This window comes from Hibiscus syriacus, unplaced genomic scaffold, assembly GCF_006381635.1.
Source record: "Hibiscus syriacus cultivar Baekdansim isolate YM2019G1 unplaced genomic scaffold, ASM638163v2 tig00110528_pilon, whole genome shotgun sequence".
In the NCBI taxonomy this organism is placed as follows: domain Eukaryota; kingdom Viridiplantae; phylum Streptophyta; class Magnoliopsida; order Malvales; family Malvaceae; genus Hibiscus; species Hibiscus syriacus.
Window position 1 is genome coordinate 4829349 of NW_024062770.1, and position 26325 is coordinate 4855673.

Here is a 26325-nt window from a genome sequence, read left to right on the forward strand (position 1 = left end):
CACATGTTTCATCGAAATGTAGCATTTACATATAAACAGACTCATGTGAAATATAACCAGATTTAGATAGCTACCATAATCTTCTAGCATCTCTTTGTTCATTTGGTTTTCCCTCTGCGTTTATTTATATGATAGAGTGATAGAGTGCTGTTAGTAACCAATCACCCTAATAAATCTGCATTAGAATCTAATTTATTCATATTATTTGAAGCCTATAGAATGAGATTACAGATTAATTTATCATCTGTGATTTTGTTTTCAATGTTGACGTTGGAACACCGAAAAGTAGTGGAAATTCAAGTTATCGGTGGTGATATTTCTAAGTGGGAGAAAAGATGGACTATGTGTATGGACCGGGAAAGAACTATCTCTTTATTCCGGGGCCGGTTAACATCCCAGAACCGGTTATTCGGGCCATGAACAGGAACAATGAGGATTACCGTTCCCCTGCCATTCCTGCAATGACAAGAACTCTTCTTGAAGATGTCAAGAAGATTTTCAAAACTACCACCGGCACTCCCTTTTTGATCCCAACTACAGGTATTTATTGTTTTAATCACGCTACCATGTTTTCAGCTATCCATCTGAAGTTAATACTTAAGATTGACCGACTTGAAAACTAATAGCATTAATCAATCACATAAGTAATATGTTGTTAATACTTAATAATAGTATCTTACCTGTTTCAGATTAGCTAACGAAGATAATGTTGGTGTTTGAATTCAGGAACTGGTGCATGGGAGAGTGCACTTACTAATACCCTGTCCCCTGGAGATCGAATTGTATCTTTCCTTATTGGACAATTCAGTCTGCTGTGGATTGATCAACAACAACGCCTCAAGTTCATCGTCGATGTAGTTGAAAGCGAGTGGGGTCAAGGTGCGAACCTTGACATTCTGGCGAAAAAACTTGCAGTTGATCACGCCCACACAATCAAGGCCATTTGCATTGTTCACAATCATGCAACCAAAAAATCTTTGTTAACAACAATGCAACAATAAAATAATTAGACTTTCCATTTTTCCATGAAACATTAGCTTATTAGCAGCAAAATCCGAAAAGAAACTCGATTGAAACTACATCACACGAATCGCTTATTAGCTTATTAGCTTATTTCCAGTTTTCCATGCAACAAGAAATGTTGTTGGCAAGAAGAGAAACTCGATTGAAACTACATCACACGAATCGCTTGAGATTAGGTAATGATTGTACATACCTTGTTTCAAAGCTGAGATTGAGATGGTCGGAAATTTGTGACTAGAAATTAACGACAACAGCTTGATGCGCCGCGACGTTGATGATTGGTTGTGCAACAGTGGTCACCCGCGGCGTGATGGTGGTGAGTGGTGCACCGATTTGTCAAGTATGCACTGCTAATTCGAGGAAGAAGATTTGGGGATAAAACAAATAAGGGATTCGGGCTGTAGAATTGGGGATATATAAATTAAAGGACAATTACGGCGTTTATATTAAAAACGCCACAAAGGAACTATTCTATTACGGCGTTTATTACGAAAATGCCACTAAGGGACACACTATTGCGGCGTTTATGTCACAAACGCCACTAAAATACAACTTTTTAGGGGCGTTTTTTAAAAAACGCCACTAAATTCAAAGTATTTTACGGTATTTTCTTAAAACACGCCGTTATAAATGACAATATACAACTCTATTGCCACTACAATATTACTCTTTTGCGGCGTTTTTGGATACAAATGCCACAACATATCAGATCTATAGCGGCGTTTCTGGATACAAACGCCGCTAATTACCTTTTATTTAGATAATATTAGTTGATTTTACATATTTCATTTCTAATGTACATCAACTAAATTGACTGATATATGTATAAACATTATATGGAGAGCTATTGTTGTTCCAGAGAAGAAGCTTTGAGGGAAGAAGAGTTTAAATGATTTTAGGGTTTGGGTAGGAGAAAAAGAGGATTATATATTTAACATTTTGCGGCGTTTATACAAAAAAAACGCCACTATTGATTACACTATTGTGGCGATTGTTAAAAAACGCCACTATTGATTAAAACTATTGTGGCGTTTATCTAAAAACGCCACTATTGATTAACACTATTACGGCGTTTGTGGTATAAACGCCGCTAATTTACCGATATATTGCGGCGTTTCTTAACAAACGCCGCAAGAAACCACACTATAGCGGCGTTTTTTGTAAAAACGCCACTAAAGTATAAATTTGTGGCGCTACGATTGTAAACGCTGCTATATGTTTAACTTTTGTGGCGTTTTCTTTCCAAACGCCGCTACATATCAGTTTTGCTGTAGTGTGTATGGTGCATGAGTGAGAAGGAGGCATAAAGGCAGAGCAAATATTAAAAAAAAGAGATTTTTTGTTAAAATTCGTCATTTATCTTCTTTATTTTTTCATGTTTTTAAATTTTCTTTGCTTGCTAGCTTGATTCCTGTCAAATATACCCAAAAAATCTTACTTTGCTGTTTGCATGTTACACCAAAAGAAAAACAAGAAGAAAGATAAAATAATCATGTACTTCTCTTCAAAGTGAAATTTTTTTTTCTGATTTTGTTTGATTTTGAGTTTGGACAATTAAATTTGAGAGAAAATCTGAACTTTTATTTTGAGTTTGGTGTTGACTTGGTGTAATGGAAAATAACGGGAATAATGGGTCGTTACAGTCGCGATCGGCCGTTACACGTTAAGTTGCGGCCGCTATCGGCCGTTATTGTTGTGATTCTCGCGTCACACCGCTTCTTTGAACAATATCAATTTCGGATGGTGACGTTACCGTAAAATAGCTGCCGCAATAGCGCTTTCATTCCGCTATTTGAAACACTATAACAGAACGATTAGCACATAAGAATGCAAGTTTTGAATAGTCATCAGCCAACACCTCTCCGTATAATTCTTGTCTTTGCGGAGGGAGCGTTGCTTTTTGGGACCAAGCCAAGCAGAAACGGAGCGCTGGTGGGGAGAAATTGTGTACATTTCACACCGTTGATGGAAACGGACTTCATCTTTCCGCCATGCGCCGCCATGTTTGCCCTTCTCTACTTCTCCTTTTTCTTATTTTATGAGTAGAAACAGACACAGACAGAGCAAATTTCAAGCGGAACAAGGAAATCATGGCACAAACGGAAGAGGCTTCAAGCCTTTCTGCGGCTGCTGCTCATTTGTCTCCCTCTTGCTTACTTTTCAGCTGGGTTTTTATGCCTAGAGAGCCCTTTACTCACCGTGGTTCCCCCTTTAAAAGCAGCGTGTTTGTTCAATATATAGGGGAAAGGAAGCGGTATGTAATGGCCGGATATTTAGGGGTGTTGTGGAATAGTTGAGATACGTGGGGGTTAAACATGGGGCCATTTAGATCATGCCTCAGCTGATGTTGAGTTGACTCAGCAGTCCTTTCCCAGCACAAATTGATCACTGGGATGTTGCATGGAGGGCTGCAAAATAATATTAATTAATTAATAACAATGATAAGTATAATATATTTTTTTGTCCGGATAAAAACGAGTGTCTACATTAGGCATGTTCCTATGCCACTATGGTGCAAGGTAACAGCTTGTTCCTATAATCTCTGTAAACGATTTGCTTTGTTTAGGCATCATTAGCTTGACCAAACTAAAATTTATGATCTTCATCTCGATTAGTATATTTTTCAGGTTTGATGTCACAATGGATGATTTGGATGACATTCTTCGTGCAAGTAAAATATTTCTCTAATTATGTTCAATATTATACCAATTCTTCTTTCCCAATGTATCTTCAAATTGGATCTAAAGAGAAGATATGCAAGTGTCCCTCTTTTCATGTACTCATACTCCAAGAGCTTATTGGTTTTATCATAGTAGTAACCAAGCAACTGAACTAGGTTCACGTGAAGAGTTTTCCCCATTGCTTTCATTTCATATCTGAAATCTTTTTCTTCTTCGGCCATTACTCTTTTAAGTCTTTGGTATGAAACCTCCGAAGACTGTCATGTATCTGTCTCTCCCAAAGCAATTCGTCAAATTGCTAGTTGCACTCTTTATCTCTTCTATGTGAATGACTTTAATGTGACATTCCCAACAATACTATTATCCTGCTAGTCTATAATCCTTGTGTTGTTGAATCCGATGTCAGTACATAAGAACACCAGAGAACTCTAAAAGGTATAGCGCGACTGACAAACATGAAATGCTTGAAAAGAAGATGTTCATTCAAAGTTCTCGCTTCTTGAATTTCTCTAAACTTATTTTTTGAGAACATGTTGCCATTTTTACAAATGTTGTCGATCTACCTCTTTCCTGCTTTTCTGTATCTTAATGGAAGCTTCAATTTTTTGCCTACTTCCTTGATGCTTTGATATATGACAATTGCACAGTTAAAATCTCGACTGCATTCTTCTTTGCAATCATTTTTCAATCTCGGGTTAAAATTAGTATAATAATCTTCATCCCAAGATAAACGATATAGTTCAATAACGCCAGAGTTATGGTCCTTTCTGGTGCAAGCATCTTCGGTATAATTTATTCGGCATCTCTTTTTGGAATCATTATCTTTTGGAACTAAACTTCTTTAATAAATCTGGGATAAGTACAAGGCAATATCATTTGGAGCGTCGTGATTCCTCATTATCGTCGAGTATTTTACCCAATTTAGCTTGCCAATTTTAAGAACCTTTTTTCTTTAAAATACCACTATAGCTTTGTGAGCATTTTGTGTCATCCTCAAAAATTTGATAGTGTTTCAGTTTGTATGAACCGAAGAAATTAGCAACCTCAGATATCAACATTGTCGATGTAGTTAACCATAGTTGATGAACCTTGGTATCTTGGTCCAATTGTTCCACTTGAATTCCATCATCTCCTTCAACATGGTTTTCCTTTGTTTCAGTGGTGTTAGAAGAAACTATGTTATTTCAACCTTTTGAATATCAACTTTCTTACCAGCCTGAAACAATTTATCATCAGTTTTAGAGTTTGTTAGTGTTGACTATTTATCAAACACATGGGTGATCATTGTGCTTAGGTTGACTCCATTAGTGCACGGGAAGTCATCTGCCTTACTACCCTAAATCAATTGATCACCAATTTCAGAGTTTATTGGTGTTGGCAATTCATTGAACACATGGGTTATTATTGTGCTTAAACCGTCTCGTTTAGTCACTACTTTCTTTTATCCATCAATTTTAAATTGTGCCTTGAATGTTAGTCCAACTGTGATGATATAACAGCTAGTTGGCATTCCACCTCTTGAAGTGTTTGTTGGATCTTTTTGTTCACTTGTTTTTACTCTTCAGCATGCTCTTGCAGAAAACTTAACAATTGTTTGTAGCGAGCGACGGTTTCCTGCACCATAGTTCATTCTTTGTGATCGTTGGTGATCGTTGCTGGATTGCTAGCTCCTCTACAGATGTGTTCTCAATTCTCCCTATTACTGCCTCTGTCCTATCATAAACACTTGCCTATACTTTTGTTTTTTTCTTTGTACAGGATATCATGTCTTCTCAATCAATCATACAGATAAGACAATCCTTTTGGTGGAATAGGGCAATCACCACAAAGGAAGGAAATCAGTACATACTTTTTATGACGGTAAAAGAAAGTTAAAAACAGCAATAGTTTTGTTGTATGACGTGAAAATTGAAGGTTAATTTATAACTGATTTTAATCTAAAATATTATTATGTCTATTATGAAATGTTACACGAATGTTTTAGTGATAACATTTTAAGTTCCAACGAGAATATTATGAAATGTATATGATTTGTGATGGAAAACATAATATTTCAGTTTTAACATAAAATATTACTTAATTTATTTTAAAAGGTTCGTATTTCATAAATTTTTTAATTACAACCTATTAATTTTTTTTTTGTTCTGTTGTATCTTACACTCCCCTTAAAAAAAATACTACAACTCTAATTTTAAGTGATGTTCTTGTATAATACGTTTAAAACATACATTTTCACATCTTGAATTAAGGGGAATAATATGTAAAAATAAATTATTATTATTATTATTATTATTTCATTATTTCTCCAATAATAAATTATTGTCAACAACGACAAGGCGTAGTTCTTCCCTGACTTTGTTGCAATATCAGGCTCAAGTATTGAAGTTTATTTTATGGTTAAACCACACGTTTAATATTTAATTTATTATTTTTATTCTATTTTTAGTGCTTAATTTTATTTTTTAAAATTATATTTAATATTTAATTTATATTTTAATTTGGTATCAGACTGTTAAAACACTAATAGAAGTGTTGATGTGATATCTTTTTTATTTATTCAATGATGGTGTGGCATTATCTTATGGTGACACGTCAATATCAACGTTAAATTTTTAACAGCGGAATACCAAAGTGGAACATAAACTAAATGTTAAACGTTTTAAAAAAAATAAAATTTAAGTACCAAAATGAAATAAAGTTAATAATTTAGATACTAAACATATACTTTACCATAATTTTAAAGTAAACAATGAAGGTACTTCATCAAAATCCTTTCTCACTTCTTAAAGTCAATTGTATATCAATTGTTTTTTTAAGAAAATGTTTTTTTAATAATCTAGAATACAAGATAGTATTCAAAATCTTTATGGATCATTGGCAATATGAACCTACATACATAATTGTTTGAACTTAAGATCTCTAGGGAAAATAACAGTGTCTTTAACTATTTAAGTTACTTAATAAGTTCAAGAAAATATTTTTTTTATGTTATTGTGTTGAATCTATCTTAGAAGTAAATCCGTTCATGTAATTAGAAATAAATGTGACTCTTAAAAGAATTTAATACTTATAAATTTTTGTACACTTGAAATGAGCCAATGAAACTTAAAATAGTGTTGCTCTTTCTAAACCGAAAAATAAAATGTTGAAAGGAAAACTAGAACCAATTGTGATCATTATTGGAAGGCTCGACTAAGAGAGGAGAGGATGTTGCAACTGATTTGTGTGATTAAAAAAAGAAGGGAAGATCTCCTTTTATAGCTGAAAATGGAGGGAAAAAGTATCCAAAATCAGTTGGACATGATTTTAACTTGTTGATAAGTAACATCTTAAATCTTACGTCGGTAGAAATGAATATTTTGATTGGCTAATTAGATCGGTTAATAATTTTAAAAAAATAGTTTAATTAACGGTTAAATAAAAAGATCAATTACTGCAATTTTAGTTAATTCGATTCGAGTTATAGCTGAATTAACAATCTAGACTTGAAGTAAAATTAAACTCGAGTTTTCAGTATTATTTCTGTGGGTTTATAATTACTAGTGTTTAGGGTTTGCATTCATTACCTGAAATTTTAAACTAATTATTTAGGGATGAAACAAATTGTACTGTGATTGTTTGATAATGGAGAATGCCATGCTATATGAATTTGAGTTGGGTTTACTTGTAATATAATATATAATAATTAGAGAGGCATGTGTTCTCATTTGTTCTTCAAAATGGCTTTTGTCTTTTGTAACCCCTTAGGATTGGGGAAATTCGAATCCAGTTCCCTAATGAATGAAATATATACTCCATCTTTTTTTCTAAAATGACATTGTTATCAGATCAATATATTTTCATCTATCATTCAAATAAAAAAAATTATACAAAACTATTATTATTATTATACTTGGTTAATTAATTAAATGAAGTGGAACTCTTTGTATAAACTTCATAATGCTACGTACGATCTATCAATTATAAATTTTAATTATTTATCAAATATGTAACTCTTATCTAATAAGATGTTATTTTAATTTTGTAAATAAAAGATGTTATTTTAACGATAAGCAAGTATTGGTGGTGTGCCAAGAGACCATTTAGACAAAGCTTAAATCCTTGGATTTTTAAGCCAATATAATGTCTTTCTAAACCCAAAATAAAAGATGTTAGGTTATTAATTTATATCGCCTGAGATTTCCTTATCAAACACAAAAACACCCACTGTTCAATAAATCAGAAAACAAAATTAAGATGAAAGTTATGCATTTTCCTATTGGAGATATGGAAGAAGCATCAAATGCATATTTACTGATACCATTTTCAGAGCTCAACAGAAGAATAGGGAACTCCATAATAATAACCACCATGTTGATGCTGATCTAATGAAATTAAACAAGAGAAGGAAACATTCCAACGAAGTCTTGCTAAGGAAAAGACCAAAATCAAAACTAAGTTGATGAAATAAAATATCGCATTGAAAAAACAATGACATGAAAGAGACAAAAAAGTCGCTCGGGTTGTACCAGAAAACATGGGAAATATGACTGATATTGTGATTAATTTAAAGGTTCTGAAGGCATTCGAGGACTCATCGTATCTTTATCCTGGGAGTAATCAATGTAGGAACTGTATTTGTAATGAATGAGGGTTGAAAAGCATTTTTGTATAGAATGTTGCAAACAAGCTCTATGCATACATTCAAACTGAGTTTGATCGTTAAGTTTTTGTGTGTGGATATAACGAAGTATAACGTTAGCTTATGTTATATAAGTTTTCAATATTGTTTTTGTCTTCTTCTTCTATTTTGTTTCACTTTAAGGTTTGCACTGCTATATATAGTGACGGATTTTGAAACATTTTTCAGGGTGAGTAGACATATATATATTAATTACATAAAATTTTGATAAATGGGCACATTGGGAGGCTATTATTCGTTTAATTCCTAGGAGTGAAAATTCGGAGGCTAACATATTAGCAAAGGAAGGAATAGGTTGAAGCTAAGCTTTTAGGGGGAGTTTGAAAGATGGGGTTCAGGGTAAATTAACAATTATGAAGGGCATTTTTAATGAGACCTCTAAGTCTTATAAAAAAGTTAAAGGGTGGAAACAGCTAAAATTCAAGTGGGTACACTCTTCACAAATCTAGTAACAATGATACATCTCATCTCATATTTATAGATTTTAGTGTTCATTGATTGTTGATACATGTAAATATTTTAGCTATCAATCTTATAAATGTTGAGAATCTTTTATAGATAATTCTAGATGTAATATCAAATATTACAAATATCTAGATTATTTTATGAATATATATATATATATATATATATATATATATATATTATGTAACACCCTAGTCCAGTTAGACCTGAAGATCCTTGGATTACATTGTTACACGGGACTACTAAAATAGTTACCCAACAATTTCTTTTAAAACTGCTTGTAAATGTAACACCCTATTCTCGTATTTGTTTCCGCATACGAGTCAAGAATGTCACATAGAATTTACAAAAAGTCCTTTTTCAAAAACCAGTAAAATTTTGATTCTTTCTAAAATAATTCAATTATTATCTAAGGTCTTAAAATATTTCATTTCGATAGCATTAAAAATCATTTAAACGGAAATATTAATCAGCTAATCTTAATTATAAAACAGTAATAATAAACACTACCAATCAAAACCAAATTCCAACATAACTATTTTTAAGTATCATAATCATCTAGTATACATGCCAACAAGTATAACATCATTTTAGAAGATGTCATATTGATTCTAGAGAAGATCTGATCTTCAAAAGTTGATGTTGAGCCTACCTCTTTACTCCGTATGCTTACTCTTACTTACGCGTGAAAATCATCACACGTTAAGTATACACTTAATGAGACATTAAATTCTAATAACATTAAATTCTAATAATAATAATATTAAATATAGTAAAATCGGTAATAATATATTTATCAAAATATCACATAAATAAAATATAAGTGTTATATGAAAGATTGACTAAAACTAATTTGACTTATTAGAGTCAATATCATATAAAATAACTTGTGAATAAACAATTCATATATAAGGATTTCAATGCCAAATCATAGTTCTCAATAAAAACTTTATTCCAAATCAAGTAGATCAAACTTATACGTTTCACTTTCATTTCAATTCACAACCCATTGTATGATGAATGAGAATATATGATACATGAGTCATATATGAGTGTGCGCAACTATGTAGTCGAAATTGTCGCGTAAATAATATGCACATAAAATTCCACGTAGATTATATAGGTATTGTAGAACACACCAACACTGTATAAATCTGGAATATCATAATGATCAACATCATGAATTTCCTGAATGCACAAATAGTGTCACGTAGAATTGCACATAAAGTGCCATATATAATTGCACTCGAAAGTTGAACGTAGAATGTATATGAATGTACCATGTTAGATCGATCAAAGATCACTCAAACTCTTGGCATGCCAATTGTATCACTAACTCTCAATGCACATACTTATATTTAAATCCATATACCATTCACATGTTGTAACCCCCTCATACCGATGCGGGTAATCCAATCCGATCTGGAGTGTCATATTAGGGCCACCGGAGCGATCCACTGTAAAAATAGCAGAAAATTTAAATTTTTTATTAAAACATGTAACTTATAAAATGATTTTATCAGTATGCATAAATAAAACAGATTTTCAGACTCGTATATAAAACAAAATACAATTACATGCCCCCTAATCACATGTACCATACTCTGCAAGCAACGCCGGAAGAACTCGCTTACTGAAGTTGATAGTTTCACTGGTGCAATTCTTTTAACCTGCAATGGTGAGTAATAGAGTGAGCTTCGAAAAGCTCAGTAATACAAAACTACCAGACGATGCTGAATAACATGCAGATACATACAAACATATATTTCCTTATCAGTTTAGATATCTACATATCTTTATGATGAGAAGAAATCCTACTGATATTTCAGGTAATAATAGACAGTGAGCTTTCAATTCAGAGAAATATTTCAGATGACTGAGTTTAGGAGATCAAATATGTTATCTAGTGTGTTCCTGCCAAACCAGTGAAGAGATACAGATCTTTTCATTTTTTTTTAAATAGTTACAGTTTAAAACATATTTTTATTCAAAAACCTTATTAATCCCTCCAACCAAACACTCCATAATGTTTAGGTTCCCCAGAACCATACACCCACCTACACACCAAGTAAGGACTTACCCTGAGCACAAAGCAGAGGAGCCTGCAATAACGGTAACGGTAACTTCCTCTAATAACACCCTCCATAAAACATTTATCAAAAACCATAGTATTCCCTCCAACAGAACACTCCATAATATGTAGGTTTCCCATAACCATACACCCACATGCCCACCTAATAAATACCATGATTCCATAAATCAGGAACAATTCATATTTTCCAGTGAAAATAGGAAACCATATAACACATTTCAGGTAAACATAATTCATAAACCAGTAAATTCCATGATTTCATAATTCATGTACAATTTATATTTTTCGATGAAAACTGTAATCGGAGATCACATACCATGTTGCCATGGTTCATAAACCAGTAAATCAATAATTTCGGTAAAACTCATTTCAAACATATAAAACCGTCATGTAGTACATGTGGAACACACTAGAGGATTAAAGTATTTATCTAGATATATTGGATAATCTTATCGGACAGAGAAACACGAATCTTCAGTATAGTGATAGAATGTCAGAATTTAGAATCACTATTGGAAGAGTTTATTAAATGACAGAATCATCAGTTATTCATAATGTGATTTGAGCTTATAAGAAATAAATAAAGGTTCAGGACATTTACGGTCTGTGTCGATCTATCGGATTATCGAAAAAACTCAAACTGAACAACTCCCAGAACTAATGCTTGTTGACCGGTTCATTCTTTGTCCTTCAAATATTCACTCTTTAATAACAACAATTAATGTCCATAAATCATCTTTGGAGTCATCGCTGAATGGGTCTTCTAATGGTCTTTATTTCATTTCCACACTTCAACGATATCATGAAATGCTGACGTACTTGATTTTTTGGTTCATAACCCATAGTAATTGTACACTATGTAAACTCTTCAAAGTTTCTAGATTTATCCAAATCAATTACTAAATCCTCAGTCATTGAGGTTACCTAGTTCATTTAGTAGTCAAATTCATTACAATTACTTCAGAGTTTTCCAGATTAATTTGGACGTCTCTGAATTTTGGATACAATCATTTATTTGAGTCATTTCGTATAATTCTGTCAAAAGAGCACTATCGATAAATTATTCTTAACTCGGATATTTTCAGGTCCATTGCCTTCTCAGAAGTTACAATCAGGTTATCATAAATTTTTTGAACAAAAACAGAATCTTAACAATTAAATCTGTAATTTATCGAGTTAAGTATGAATCCTCAAAGTAGTTTCTCATTCAGGGTCAACTCGGACTATTTTTACCTCTTAAGGGCATTTTTGTAATTTCTTAACCAGGTAACTTCGGTATTAACTCTTAATGAAAATAATTATAATTTAGAGATCCTATGGTTAATTGCTTTCCCGAACATTCTCTGATCTTGAAATGATTCCCTTAACAGACTTCTAGCATCTTGCACAAACCCTCATGGGGTTAAAAACAAATTATCCAAATCTTCTAAGCAAAACTAGCATTTCTTATGCACATTTGTAATTTTACCGGATTAATATGTCTTTTCAGAGTTATTAACCAACTTCCAAGGACAATTCTTGTCATCTTACAACATAAAGGTATTTTCGTAATTTTACCCTACCGGAGTATTCTCATAATTTACCATCCAAGTACCTTTGATGAAATAAATTATATGCTACAGATCCAAGTTGATTCCTTTATCACTAATCACAGAACTCATAATTTAATTCTAACAATCCCTTAATTTCTTATATCAGTTATCCGAGATGTATTCATTTACCAAATTTTTACCGCATTCATATCGAGTGTATGAAATAATTAACTACCCAAATGAGACCAAACATATTCATTCATGCATTTATCAATACCAACATGTTCCATAAAGCATGAAAAAGTAGTAATGTATTACCTCGATTTTCGTGCCATACTGATCGACCATAAAAATTCCATTTGAACGCCCTCGATCTTTAAATCAACTTCCAATAATTCCTTTGATGCATATCAATTGAAATTTCATTAAAAACGGAGTTTAATTGCAAAAAAGGATCGAATCGGGTGATTAATCAGTCAAAAACAACTTACTTGGTTCGAATTTGATGAAACAGACTTCGTATTCGAATTCAGGACGTCGAAAAACATAAAATATGGCTTTTCAAAAAAATTTACTTTTTGGTCAAATTCAACGGGTTTGACTGACAATTTCGAGACTTTCGTGTTCGAATTTTGAAAAATGTACTTCGGATTCGATCTGAGGACGTCAAAAAAATAAAATATGGCTTTTCAAAAATTTTGACTTTTTGGTCAAAGTCAATGGCAGTCAACAGTCAACGGGTCGGGTCAATGGGTCAAGTCAAACGGGTCTGGTCAAAACTGGGTCAAACTGCCCCAACAGTTACCGAAGCTCCCCCACTCGTAGGGGCGCTTGAACAGTGCTACGGTGTCGGAAAAATTCCCGAAAATTTTCTAAAAATTATTTTAAGGCATTTTGAGACACTTGCCAAGCTCGGTTCACAATTTTGAATGGTGGAGAGCTCAATTCTGAAACGTCGAAAACTTTGACTTTCTCACCCCTCCATGCTCCGGCGATGAAGGAGGACACCGCTGGGATCGGAACAATGCAAGGAACACGATGGTGCAGGTGGTGTCGAAAACGGATGTCCAGATCGACGTGAAATCGACGGAAAAAGAACGAAAATTGATTTAAAACTGACGATACTTCCGACTGAAATTAACGACGAATGACGACGATTCACGATGAAAGGTTTGAGCCCTTTTGATCATCTTTTAACAACGAACACGATGGTGGTTTCGGTTTGTCAAACGGTGGTCGGACGGTGAGTAGATCAGAGTTCAAATGAAGGTTGAGGGGAAGGGAAAGATGGGAAATTCTGCAGAAAACACACGGGGGAGGGGTTATAATTCATCCCATAAAAAAGAGTAAACCATAAGTTTCATCACTGAATTTCTTGCACTTCTTAAAATGGTCTGCCAACTTTATAATTTTACAATTTTAATCCTTAATTTCTTTCAAAATACCAATTAAATCCAATACTTTATAATTTCTAAAATTTAGCCCCTAAATTAGAGTGTTACACATGTCAAAGTTTCGTAAACACGAATATATATATATCAAAATATTATATATATAAAAAATTGCATTTGTTAGTTCATACCCGAAATCATTCAAATAATTTATTCAAATCATTTTCATTGTCGAACTTTCAAAATTGGTTCAGCACAAGACAAATCATTCAAAATCATTTAACAAAGCATTATGACAATATATAATAATACGACTCAAAACATTTTTCTTTCAAAACAGTCGAGGTTGACGCATTGCAAGTCTTCCTCATATCACATATATATAAGGTAGAAAATGCACACCTGGTAATGCCTCACTAGTAACTTTACTTAACGTTCCTAGCTTTACTCTTGAACTTTTCCTTTACTTTTAATCTCTCTTTGATCTCGATCTTCGCTTTCTTCATTTATACATCACATACATTCCAAAGTATATATTAGTTATTTGCTAACATAGGCACAATTTAGTAGTAAAATTCATAAAAATTCTATCGATATTAAATCCATTTCAAAACATCAATGCTAATCATAACACTTAAGTATAACTTCAATCCTCTAAACATTCATGTCAACTCAAAACTCAATTAATTATTTTAAATTCCATTATCTAACCACTAAAATGAATTCTTTTAGAATTCTTCTCAACATTTCCAATTTATTCAAAATAGTTCCTTGCCATTTAACTTCAATTTTAAGCATCCAAAAATATACTCAAGCATTTTAATCAAACATTTAAACATTACTCTTCAGCTTCTAATCCATTTCCACTTCTATTCTAAAATTTTCATATTCTGACAACTTGCACTACCTTTAAAGAATCATTATTCTGTATTGATCCACACACTGGAATTTAATTTCGTTTCTTCCTTTGGAAACTAAACTCAAATAATAATCTAACCATATAAAGTACTTTTTCTAATTCAACTTGTACAATTTATAGTGAATTTTCTAATCCAATTTCTAGAATCTATTTTGAGCATAATTTACTGCCCTTTTTTCTGACCTATCATCGATCAAAAATTCACATCGTTCATTATACAATTTGAAATCGATCCTAGTTTGTTTTAAAAATAACTATATTGGCATACGAACACAACGATATAAAAATCACCTCTAAATCATTTTAATATAGTTTATGGTGATTTTTCAAACTCACTGTTAGATTCAAAAATCTAAACAATTCTCATTATTTTTGCATCCTTAATTTCTTCTATAATTCCTACATCTTGCATCTTGATACCTTATAATTTTTACTTATTCGAGTCAATCCTAAACATTCCAGAATTGTAAAATATATATTCAATTCAATACCTTCATACTACCATAATTACAATTCAATCTCGTATTTCCTAATTCATTCGAATTTCACCATCACATTTAACCAAATTTGCAATTTGATCTTATACCAACCTTTTAACTTAAAATTCAGCATCCAAGTATTAAATTTCAACATTGAAACCTCAAAATTGGAAAATTTCACTTCAATATCTCATAATTCCAAAAAAAACTTATTCTTTTTTAATTTTTGGTTCCTAAACCTTCATAAGCTTCCAAATTGGTCCAAACAACTTTCCAAAACCTACAAAATCACCAATTCATCATTTCTAGCCTTAAGGAATTTTTTATATATTTTCCCCCAATTTATTCACTATGTCCAAATATGAAGGGTCACTTTAGGCAAATTTTCCAACTTGATTCAAGCATAAATTCAACTTCCAAACATCATTTCCAATCATCTACAATCAATTCCATATCAATTTCAATTCAAACAACCAATCTCCTTAAAACCCTAACTTGTCCAAAAATTACTACAAGCATTTCCAAGTAGTTTCAATCATCATACAATCATGGAAATAATTCTCCAACATCAACTACATCATAATCCATCCTTAATTCATCAAAACCTAACCTTCCCTTCATCCATCCAACTTATAAAAATTCATCATCCAAACATGATTTCCATGAAATAATTATACCAAATGATATACCCTTAAAATTAAAAATTCATAAAATGCTAAATTACTGATTTACCCTTAAAATTAAAATATATTTACTAATTTACCCTTGAATTTCATTATAATTACTAAATTACCATGCTTTCATCATCCATTACATCATCACTGCACAAACAATTTTTTTGTCTTCCAATTTTTCCCCTGCAATTTTCCAAGAATTACAATATAGCCATTTTTCATCCAAAGTTCAAATTGAATATAGAAATTATCTCAAATCCAATGTTCATATAAAATCCTACAATTTAAGTCATGAAAATGAAATTTATAACATTGCTTCATCATCCTTCAAATTTTCCTAAAATTTTGAATTCGCTCCAATTATCCGAATTTTTCCCAAAATTTATCGCTTTATAGCTTTTTAATACAAAATTCATACAAAAAAATCTTATTCCCAAAGAAACGTAATTCTTGGGGGTGAACTATTCATTTACGGGACCAGATTGCATAACTTTTTAAAATTACATTTTGGTCCCTAAACATTTCCCAAGTTTATACTTTGGCTACTAAACTTTAAAAATTTACATTTTAGTTACTAGCTGAAATTTTGGGGTATTACAGTAAATCTATAAAATTTAGACATCCATAATGTAATATAAAAACATAGAAATAAAATGGGTTTACAATTGGTTTACAATTAATGGGGAGCTCCCAAAATATATCCGCAAAATAATACAAAATATTGAGTTTTAAATGAGTTACAACTAAATACATAACAAGGTTCATACAATACATGCCCTCTAGAGATTACTCAAGATGTACTCTAAGAGGTCTCTGGAAATATGCTCTACTGTACTAGAATATCTGATGATGATGGTTCCCCACAATATACCCCCAAGAACCTACGCACGGAAACACATTCCGAACGCTGAGCTTACAAGCTCAATGCCTCACTAAAAATAGTATTATACTATATGCATTCACTACATGAAATGGAAAGTGGCACAAGTTTGAGTATACAACTATTGGACTGCTAATATATGGTTTTTTATCATGGTGCAATTGAGGGATTCTGCATCTCGAAGCTCATGCACCCCTTTAGTACTGTCGAAGCACTATCACGTACTCCTGGGTGAAATCCAAAATTCTGCATCGAAACGTACACCCACCGACTTACTCTATTGAGTCTTGAGGCATCTGCGCCCAATCGGGTGATATAGTACCATGGCAATGACTTGGATCCATTGACTGTCTTATTTCTGCTAAAGGAACTCGGGTGTCCTGATTATTTCTCGAACGTCAACCAATGCTAGTTTTATGTAAATCTGTTATTATGTTTCTACTATTCTAATATTAATTATTGTCTCACTTAAAGTCTTATTTGAGGATATACTGAAGTGTTGGGGTACCTCAAGTCTAATTCCTTTAAAAATGGAATTTTTGTCCAAAATAGACTCAAAGTATCGATATTATCCCAATAGTATCGATACTTCTGCAAAGTTTTGATACTATATATAATTACGATACTTTTAAACATTCGATCTGCCTAGTTTAGAAACATTTTGTAAATTTTGAAACCATGACTCAAAGTATCGATACTCTTGCCTAAAAACTCACAAGTTTGCCCGATAAGAAGAAAAAGTTTTTATATTATCCATCAATTATCGAAACTCAACCTACAGTGAGCATAAAATACGTGCAAAAACTCCTATTATACTATCCCAAAGACCTTAATAAGGTCTCCAAAGATTAAATGTTTTATGAAGATACAAAGAAGCACAAAATAGGGCTTTAGACATGTTTATAACTCTAAAACATGAAATCCACCATGAGGATGCTTCAAGCTTATGCAACCTACTACATTTCATCTAAATAACTGACATATGGTATAGTTTAGTCAAGAGTGAGTTACCTTTGATGCTAAACTGCTGAAAACACCCAATGCTCAACCAAGGGTGAGATTCTCCTTCCCTTTAGATTTGGAGCTTTCTCCAACCTCTCTCACTAAACAAGATTCAAAACAAATATTACTAGCTGAAAGTGAAGTCTAATAAGGGTTTAAAAACACTTTCTATAGCTAGGAAACACTGAAAAGAGTTAGATTCTATGAATTCCTTAAACCTCTTCAAAACCCTTTTTTGGCTCCATCACCAAACCTTGTAAGAGTGGGCTTGAAATTAAGCTTGGGAAGAATAGAATGTGGTTCTTACCTTGGTTTAAATGGATAAACTGGAGATAAACTAAAGCTCCCAACTTTGCTCAAGTTTTCTAAGAAAGAAGGTAAAGCTTTGGAAGAAGAAAATGACAAATGAGAGTTAAGAAAATGAGGAAGGGAAACAGACGTGAAATAAACTTCAACTAAAGGATTTCAACTTTATTTTTGAACAAGGGTATAATTGCTTCCTTGGTCCCTCCAATTCTGACTGCAGATTAAAAGCACCCTTTTTAATATTTATTTGGCTTACCTCAATCCCACATCCTCTTAATTTAGGTCAAGCTTTCTACAAGCTAAGGAATTAAACCAAGGCCCATCTCGAGTTAGCCCAATACTTCTAACCCTAGATTCGGGGCGTTGCATATTATTTTAGAATATTCTCAAGATATATCTTGTAGATGATAATATATATTTATATAGTGATTTTCTAACATTGGCATTTTTAATGATTAAAGAGAAAATCTTTATTTTAAAATAAATAAATAAAAATGATTAATTTGTACAAATTATTTGTAATTTGATACTCTTAATTTATCTCCATCGTTGCTTACAACCGCACACCGATAAAATGTTTGTTTTCGTATTCATTAGATATCTGATATGCCATGACAATATATCCTTGTGCAGTCCCTCTATCTTAGCTTGAGTTTATTCTCCTGCTTCCCCAGTCGGATGAGGCAAGAATGTCGACCCTGTAATATATTCAGAACTGGCTGGAGATGCCTCGTACAAAACAAGTTGCCTACAACATGAAGTTCTACTATGAGACGCCTAAAATAAGGTTAATAAACAGCATGACCAGTAAAAAGTATATGTTAAAAGCGGATCACAAAATATTATAAATCAGAACTGAAAAAGTTATAGTCGGAGTAACATAACGGGTTGCACTAAAATGTTATACATGGTAAAAAAATTTAGTTATAATCGTTATAATCGGTAAATATTATTAATACTATTAATATTTTAGGTTTCTCCAAGAATGTCATGATTCAGTAAGAAATAGTTTACAAACTGTAATATTATTTTTATTAATTATTCAAAAGTATTAATAGATTTTAATCTTTCATTGTTTCAAATATATTATTTTAATTTTTGAAATGTATTTATAATTAATGTCATGAAATATAGATTTGATTTAGTGATTTGATTATATGTTGATTTAGTATTTGTAAATTTTAATGCTTTGATTTAGTATGCATAAAAATTATTTGATTTAATATATACAAATATATATATATATATATATATATTATTTTGATATTTTGTTTGATATTTATAAATTTATGTTTGGTATATATTAATTAATTCAAATATAATATTTTGATTTTTGGAAAGTTGCTCATCGTCGTTTGACCCATGTGATCTCAGAGAATATTTGTCCACTCGCCGTCGTGAAGTTTCTCACCGTACGAATTTACGGTCGGAGATGTTCGTCATCACCAAAAAATCTCAATAAAGGTTTGACGTTTCCTTAAAATTTGCTCTATTTATTTTAGTTTCTTCTATTAGTTATTCTCTATTTTTTTTGCAGGTCTACAAACTATTTTTTTGTAGATATTTAGGTTGTGTTACAATTTTTTTTTACAAATTATAGTCTTATCAAGTTATTGTATTTTTTTAGATTAACTTGCTGAAATATGAGAATAGGTAATTATTTTGTCATTTTCCAGTATTTGGTGCAAAGTGAATTTGGAGGAGATTCAAGGTTGGGTTGACCCGTTACGACTGCTATTAGAGCTAAGGGTATTGGATCTAGATTATATATTAAATTGGATTGCATATTGGATTTGAGTTTTAACTAGATATATTTTTTGTTTTATTTTAATTCGGGCTTGATGAATGAATTTTAAACCCAAATAAAATTAATGTTTATGATAGGCTTTTTTAGTTATATTTTAGACATAAATAAATTCAAGGTAAGCATAAAAATAATTAGGGTGTGTACAAATTAATTTTAGGATGAGCAAATATATAAAAATTGAATACTTAATACACAAATTTTAAATTCCAGTGTGGACAAGTATCTATCTTAAAAGCATATACCTCCGCCACGGACTATATATATGCGAACTTGAGATAGGGGTTTACTTAACATAATATAATATAATGGACAAAGGAGTCAACCTTCTACAAACACTGAAATGAAGAAATGTTAAAGTTATACCAAACACTGAAATGTTAAATTTGCAGAATTTGCAGAATTTTCCTTTTACAAACACTGAAATGAAGAAATGTTAAAGTTATACCAAAATGTTAAAACTAGATTGGGTTTTTTTTTTGGTAATAGTTAAGTAATATTTTTCGAAGAGGATCTCACGTATCTCTCTCATGAAGCTTCTTTTGATATTAAAATCTTTCCTTTATTTACTTAGTCATCTCTTGCTTCGTGTCCAAAACCCATAATTTTGTTTTTCATTTTCAATTAATTTATGGCCAAAAGATTAGGGTTTATGACCCCTTGGGATTGGGGGAACCGAGTTCTAATCTATTACTTTTCAGTCCCCTCCTCTCCAAACAAAAATAACTAGCATAAATATATTATAATTCCAAATGGAAAATATACTCCACTTTTGTTTTAAAATGTTTTTTTGTCATATCAGCATCAATAACATAACAGTAAGGATTAAATTGCAAATTTTGATGAAGTACAAAGAGCTGTACAAAATTACACAGTATTACCATTATGAATAAGGGGAAGGGCACCTCATTGTATAAGCTTAAGTTTAGAATTTGATATGAATTAACACTTCATTTACCTTACAGTGTTAGGGGAAGAAAATATTTATGTGAAAAACATATTTGATAAATCGCGAATTTCAAGATTGTTGATGTTGGTATTTATAATTTATTTAAAAATTCTCAAAATATGTTAATTATGTGAATATGAAACTAATTAATAGGGGCGTTCAAATTAATCATTAACCGGTACTATTACATTTTACAAGTTAATTAATTTAAATATCAAGGTTAAATAGTTTCGATTAACCAAACCGCTAAAATATCGATTAACAATTACAATTACAAATTTTAATAAATAGTATCATCGATTAATTATTAATAAATTATAATTAATTTAAATTGTTTTTCAATGACATGACATTTATTTTTTAACGATGGCAACGGTGATCATAATAAAACTAAATAATAAATTGGTGACCAAATAGATAGTTTAGCCTAAGATTTAAAGCCGAGGGGCTAAGACGATACAAAGCTTCTTACGTACCCGTTGGGGACCATTTCATTAACAAAAGAAATGGGCATACTCAGTACGAAACAAAAAGGCAGACATAGCATGAATTTACAAATTCGCTGTGAATGCTGCCACTAAAACAGGCTAATACGTTGAACCAAACCCAGGAGAAGCTTCACAACCTCAGGTGAGAGAAGAGGGATGGGACAAGATCTACCACCGACCACGCAAGGCCTGCATTGAAGGAAGCGGATACCGTGTCTACGTCGAATAAATCTTGGTTAGAGAAAAATAACATCTTCTGGATATAACTTGACCGCTTAATCTCACTGGTTTTCTTCTCTGTAGTCGAACCATTAAGCATCGGAATATAGCTGGTTGATTTTATGGGGATACCCAATGTGTTTGATACTACCGGGAGAATCCATTTCGCGAGTCTTACTGCAGAACTTGACGATCAGGGTCATCGGTATCCCAACAAGCATTCTTTCCAAAAAAGCAGGAATCATGAGTCGAGAGGTAAATATTCGCGGAACGGTTTCATGGTGGAACTGATGGTATGTCTGCTGAATCCCAGCCACCTGCTCGACATTAACAAATTAAAGTGTTACATTTGATGAGCGTTTTCATCTCTGTTGGTGGAAGAAGGTTCAATTGATTTTCTTGATGCAAATGCAAATATTGTACCTTTGTTTCTGTCAATGAATGATGCTCACTTACGAAAAAACATGCATGACTATGTATAATTTTGAGTTACTATAAATTACAGGCTCAGAAAAGGACTTGTTTATGATACTTGGATGATGAGCAAATTACTCATCAAAATCCATAACCATAACCATATTCAATGCCAAGAACAAGACACGGAATTGTACTCTCGGTAAATTCCCATGATGTAGTTCACTGTTATAATGGTACCAAACACCATGCCACATGTTTGAATAACACCAACCACATCACCTTCGTAACTAAAATACGTTTCTTCTACTTGAATTTGCTTCATTTTTTCTATGTTGGCACGTGTCGATATCCATTTATTCATGCCAATAATATTTGTCAAGATGCAGAACCCTGCTTATAATTACTCTTGACGCATCTTCTAATGATCCAACAGCTATAGAAAATATCTTGACACAGGAACTGCCACTCCCTACTGCCATCAGGAGCGGAAACTGTGAGAAATTTTGATTTGCTATCTAAGCATAGGTTTTTTGGAGTGTAAGATCGGGAATTTCCCTTTGGTCTGCTAAATTATGCAAATCCAAAGATCCCAAAAGAACCTGACCAACCAAAGCTAATTTTTCTTGTACACAATAGATAAAAGTGTAATGTGATAATTCTATAAGCTATTTTATACCATAAATTCACCTCTAAATAATTCTAACCATAACCATAGTTATTTATCAAGCTTGAAGTTCACACAAGCAAATGATTGGACACAAAAACAGTATGGATCAACTTTTGTCTTTGACATTTTCAAGGCATAAGCATCTTCAGCTTTCTTATCTAACCATGATACGGTGTTTGCCCCCGAAACAATTTCCTTTTCTTAAGTGAAAGCAATGAATCTCAGTTCTCACAAATACCAATTTGTTTTTTTCTATGTTCATGAGATCTTTAACCTTTTGCATTCAATATGGTTAACTTTAAAGGTATCAGTAATTCATCAAAAATGCATTCCTGCAAAAATTTTGGTGAAAGTAGCTAAGAATTGTATCAATGCTATATGGATGATCAATTACTTACAATTCCAAATGTAACACCATCAAAGGCAGTATGATACTCGAAACATGGAGTTGGCAACTCAGGCGTGGGATAAGCAAAAAGAGAAAGCTCAGGGCAGCCCAAAACGATGTAACTACAACAGGAAAAGTAATTATGTTTCAAGCATTAAGATTACCGATCATATTTTGCAAGTTAGAAAGGCCACTGGTCATTTTAATCAATGGGACCAAGGCCAGGGAAATAGAAGATCGATCCCTATTCACCTAATTGGTTTGGTGACAATACAACCTGCTCAGACAGATTCTTTCAGCCTATGAAAGCTCAAATGTTCTGAATCCAGGTTTACTTACCATTTTGTCCAGAGACAATAAAGGCATCAACACATTCATAGACTGTTAGCCACATTGCAAGAATTACCAACTCGATGACAAGACCTCCGGCGATATCAATTAAGCTGTGCATGCCAAGGTATATTCTTCCTACCAATGAAACAAAATTCGGCTGAATATTACAATAACAAAAGCCAAGAACTTCTGAAGAAAATTAACCTACCGAAAACAATGAGGCCTACAAGCAAGCAAATAGACGGTGCCCGCACCAAGTTCCACACAAGCTCTTCTTTTAGTTTTCGCCTTGTTTTCCCGTCCTACCAACACATGAGAATTATGAATTTGCCAAGAATATATATTATGTTCCCAATAATTGAGGCATATGACCCTCTGTAGATATCCTCAAAATACTTCTTACAATGTTTAATAGCGTCTACTGCATTACCGTTTCTCTCAAAGTCATTTAGATAACTTATCGATAAAATGTAAACTACAAAAGCTCGCACGGCTGCTAAACCAAAAGGTTTATGCAAATAGGAAACTTCCATACCCAGATAAGCATACTGTATTGAGAGTATGAGAAGAAGGCAACCCATATTCCAATGCATTGTCTTCTTCATCTTTTGTGGCCGATATCCTTCTAACACCTTCTAACAGGCGGGCAATTCGGTCTAGGAGCTGATAACAAATCCTAAAAACGAAGACCATCAAACAGAAAGCAAATTGATGTCAAAATTTGCTTCACTCAACACAGTGCCATAAAAAGAAATGATAAACCATGTAAACAAGGACCTTAATGCAGTTTCCTAGATAATCACAGAAAGCAATCAACAGCGTCTATCTGCCTCGCTAATTTCCCATGCCCACTCTGGAAACATCATAAAACGAAATAGCCAATGAAAAAAAATTACAAATCAAATTATCCGAAAAGTGAAAGCAAAATAGAAACGTACCCAGAAAAGCAAAGGAAGAAACGCGGAGTAAAAGGGCACAGAAACCACACAGAACAACCCAGAAAAGAGAGCAACCAAGAATTTATGCCGATGTTTCTGAAAAAAAAAAGAATAGGAAAAACAAAACCCATCAAACAAAAACACAAATGATCTAACGAAAAGAAAAATGACAATCTGTGTATCATTTATTTTGGTCAAACCCTGGATCTTGAGGATGTAGAAGTTCCTCTAACAACATGGTGAGAGACCCAAGGTTGAAGAAGAGATCTAAACTTCTTGGTTACATTAAAATAGCAAGCTATTACAATCCATGAAAAAATTCCAGATAAAGCCAACCCTTGCCACATTACATTCTCCATTCAATCTCTCCTCTTATTCTTCTGTTTTACTGCAAATGGGGGATCAGAAGTAGAAATAAACGAAACGAAAGAAACCACCACAACTGAAAAGTCTTTCAAATTCATACTTGGGGTTGGGGAGGAAAGTTGCACGAGATTGACTAAATTATGTTGTTTTGAATTTTCTGCACATAAAAAATAAATCTATGATCTATCAATCATTTTTTCGTTAAAAGAATTGAGATGTTTTTGAGATCCACGGGTTCATGGCTTTGTTGGTTTTTGGCTGGTAATCGACCACTGAGAACGATCAGCAAAGACGCACGGGATTGAAAGTTAGAACATTCTGACGGAATGTTTGTTTCGTGTAATTGGTATTTTAGAATTTTTTTATTTTTAATGTTTTAATATAATTTATTTTCTATTAATAAAATTTCATTTATATTTTTAAAAAATGGGTTACGATTTAATTTTTTAATTATTTTTTAAAACTTTCACTTAAAAACAAAAATCTCAAAATATTTTTATTTTATATTTACTATTAATATATCATTTAATATATTTAATAAAACATTAACTATTATTATATTTATCGATATTTTTAATAATATAATATATATTTTTAACATTATATTAATATTTAATTACATTAAATAATATTATATTTTTTATTTAATAATATATTAATAATTAATAAGTAATATTCTTTATTATTTTAAAAATAATATTATTGAATATTTAAAATATATCAATTAATAATTTTAAAATATAATATTTTTATCTTAATAAATGATTAAAAATAATGTATTATTTTTATTTTAAAAAATTAATTTATAATTATATTTTATAATATAGAACCTTAATATTTTTTTGACTAGTCACATATTTTATTGATGGTGTTCATCCTGAAATTTTATTTCTACTACCCATTCAAAAAATTATTGTTAATATATATGTCCACCCTAAAAAAATATTTTGAGATCTGTCATTAAATCTCATGTTCTCAATTTTTTTTGTCTAATAACAATTTAGGTGATAGTAAGTCTAAATACTAGACAAATTAAATAATGTCTTCTGAATTTGAAATTTAAATATATAAAAAAATCGTTATATTTTTATTAAAAACTTCAATATTTTAATATATACTAATATTTAATCTTAGCTCCGTTTTTATACATGAATAAAATTATTAACGTGACATATTGACATAAAATATCACATCAGCAGATTTTTTAAAATTAATTAATTAGACTTTTACCTTTTTAAAATTTAATTACTAACCAATCAACCAATATCACTTGTGTTGGTTTAAAAGTGAATAAAACACAAAGTGAGGGCAACGAGACTTGTTCATATGTCTTGGGAGTTAAAGGCTTAATGCCTAACCAATAACCACCAAGCCAACTTGCTTACATGTTATAAATTGACCAACAAATATATTTAAACTATACGTAATGGTAAATACTTACATATTTTCTTTACTAAAAATAATCGTGCTCTGATCACACAGCCTCGATTCATTAACCAAATTTGGAATCCCGTCTCCTTAGAACTCAAGGATGCAGAGCCTACAAAACAGATCCTATGCAAGTAAGGCCGTATAATTACTCACACATATTTTCATCAATTAGAGGTATTTTGTTTGTAAAATAAAATGTT

At 31.9% G+C, this 26325-nt stretch overlaps 1 protein-coding gene and 1 pseudogene across 1 annotated transcript; one reads left to right on the forward strand and one right to left on the reverse strand.

Annotated features, from left to right (window-relative positions):
* Positions 1-320: 320 nt before the first annotated feature.
* Positions 321-1001, forward strand: LOC120130233 (serine--glyoxylate aminotransferase-like). Its single transcript, XM_039147513.1, has 2 exons — positions 321-540; positions 727-1001. The coding sequence occupies exons 1-2, from the start codon at positions 336-338 to the stop codon at positions 999-1001; spliced, it is 480 nt and encodes a 159-aa protein (XP_039003444.1). The 5' UTR covers positions 321-335.
* An 8316-nt stretch (positions 1002-9317) lies between these two features.
* Positions 9318-24923, reverse strand: LOC120130211 (annotated as a pseudogene).
* Positions 24924-26325: the final 1402 nt, after the last annotated feature.

What these genes read in the sequence shown, in the direction of transcription:
- LOC120130233 (XM_039147513.1), top strand. Translation starts at nt 336, where the DNA reads ATGGACTATGTGTATGGACCGGGAAAGAACTATCTCTTTATTCCGGGG. An exon ending in CTTTTTGATCCCAACTACAG is followed by an intron (nt 541 to 726) that starts GTATTTATTGTT and finishes GTTTGAATTCAG; the next exon opens with GAACTGGTGCATGGGAGAGT.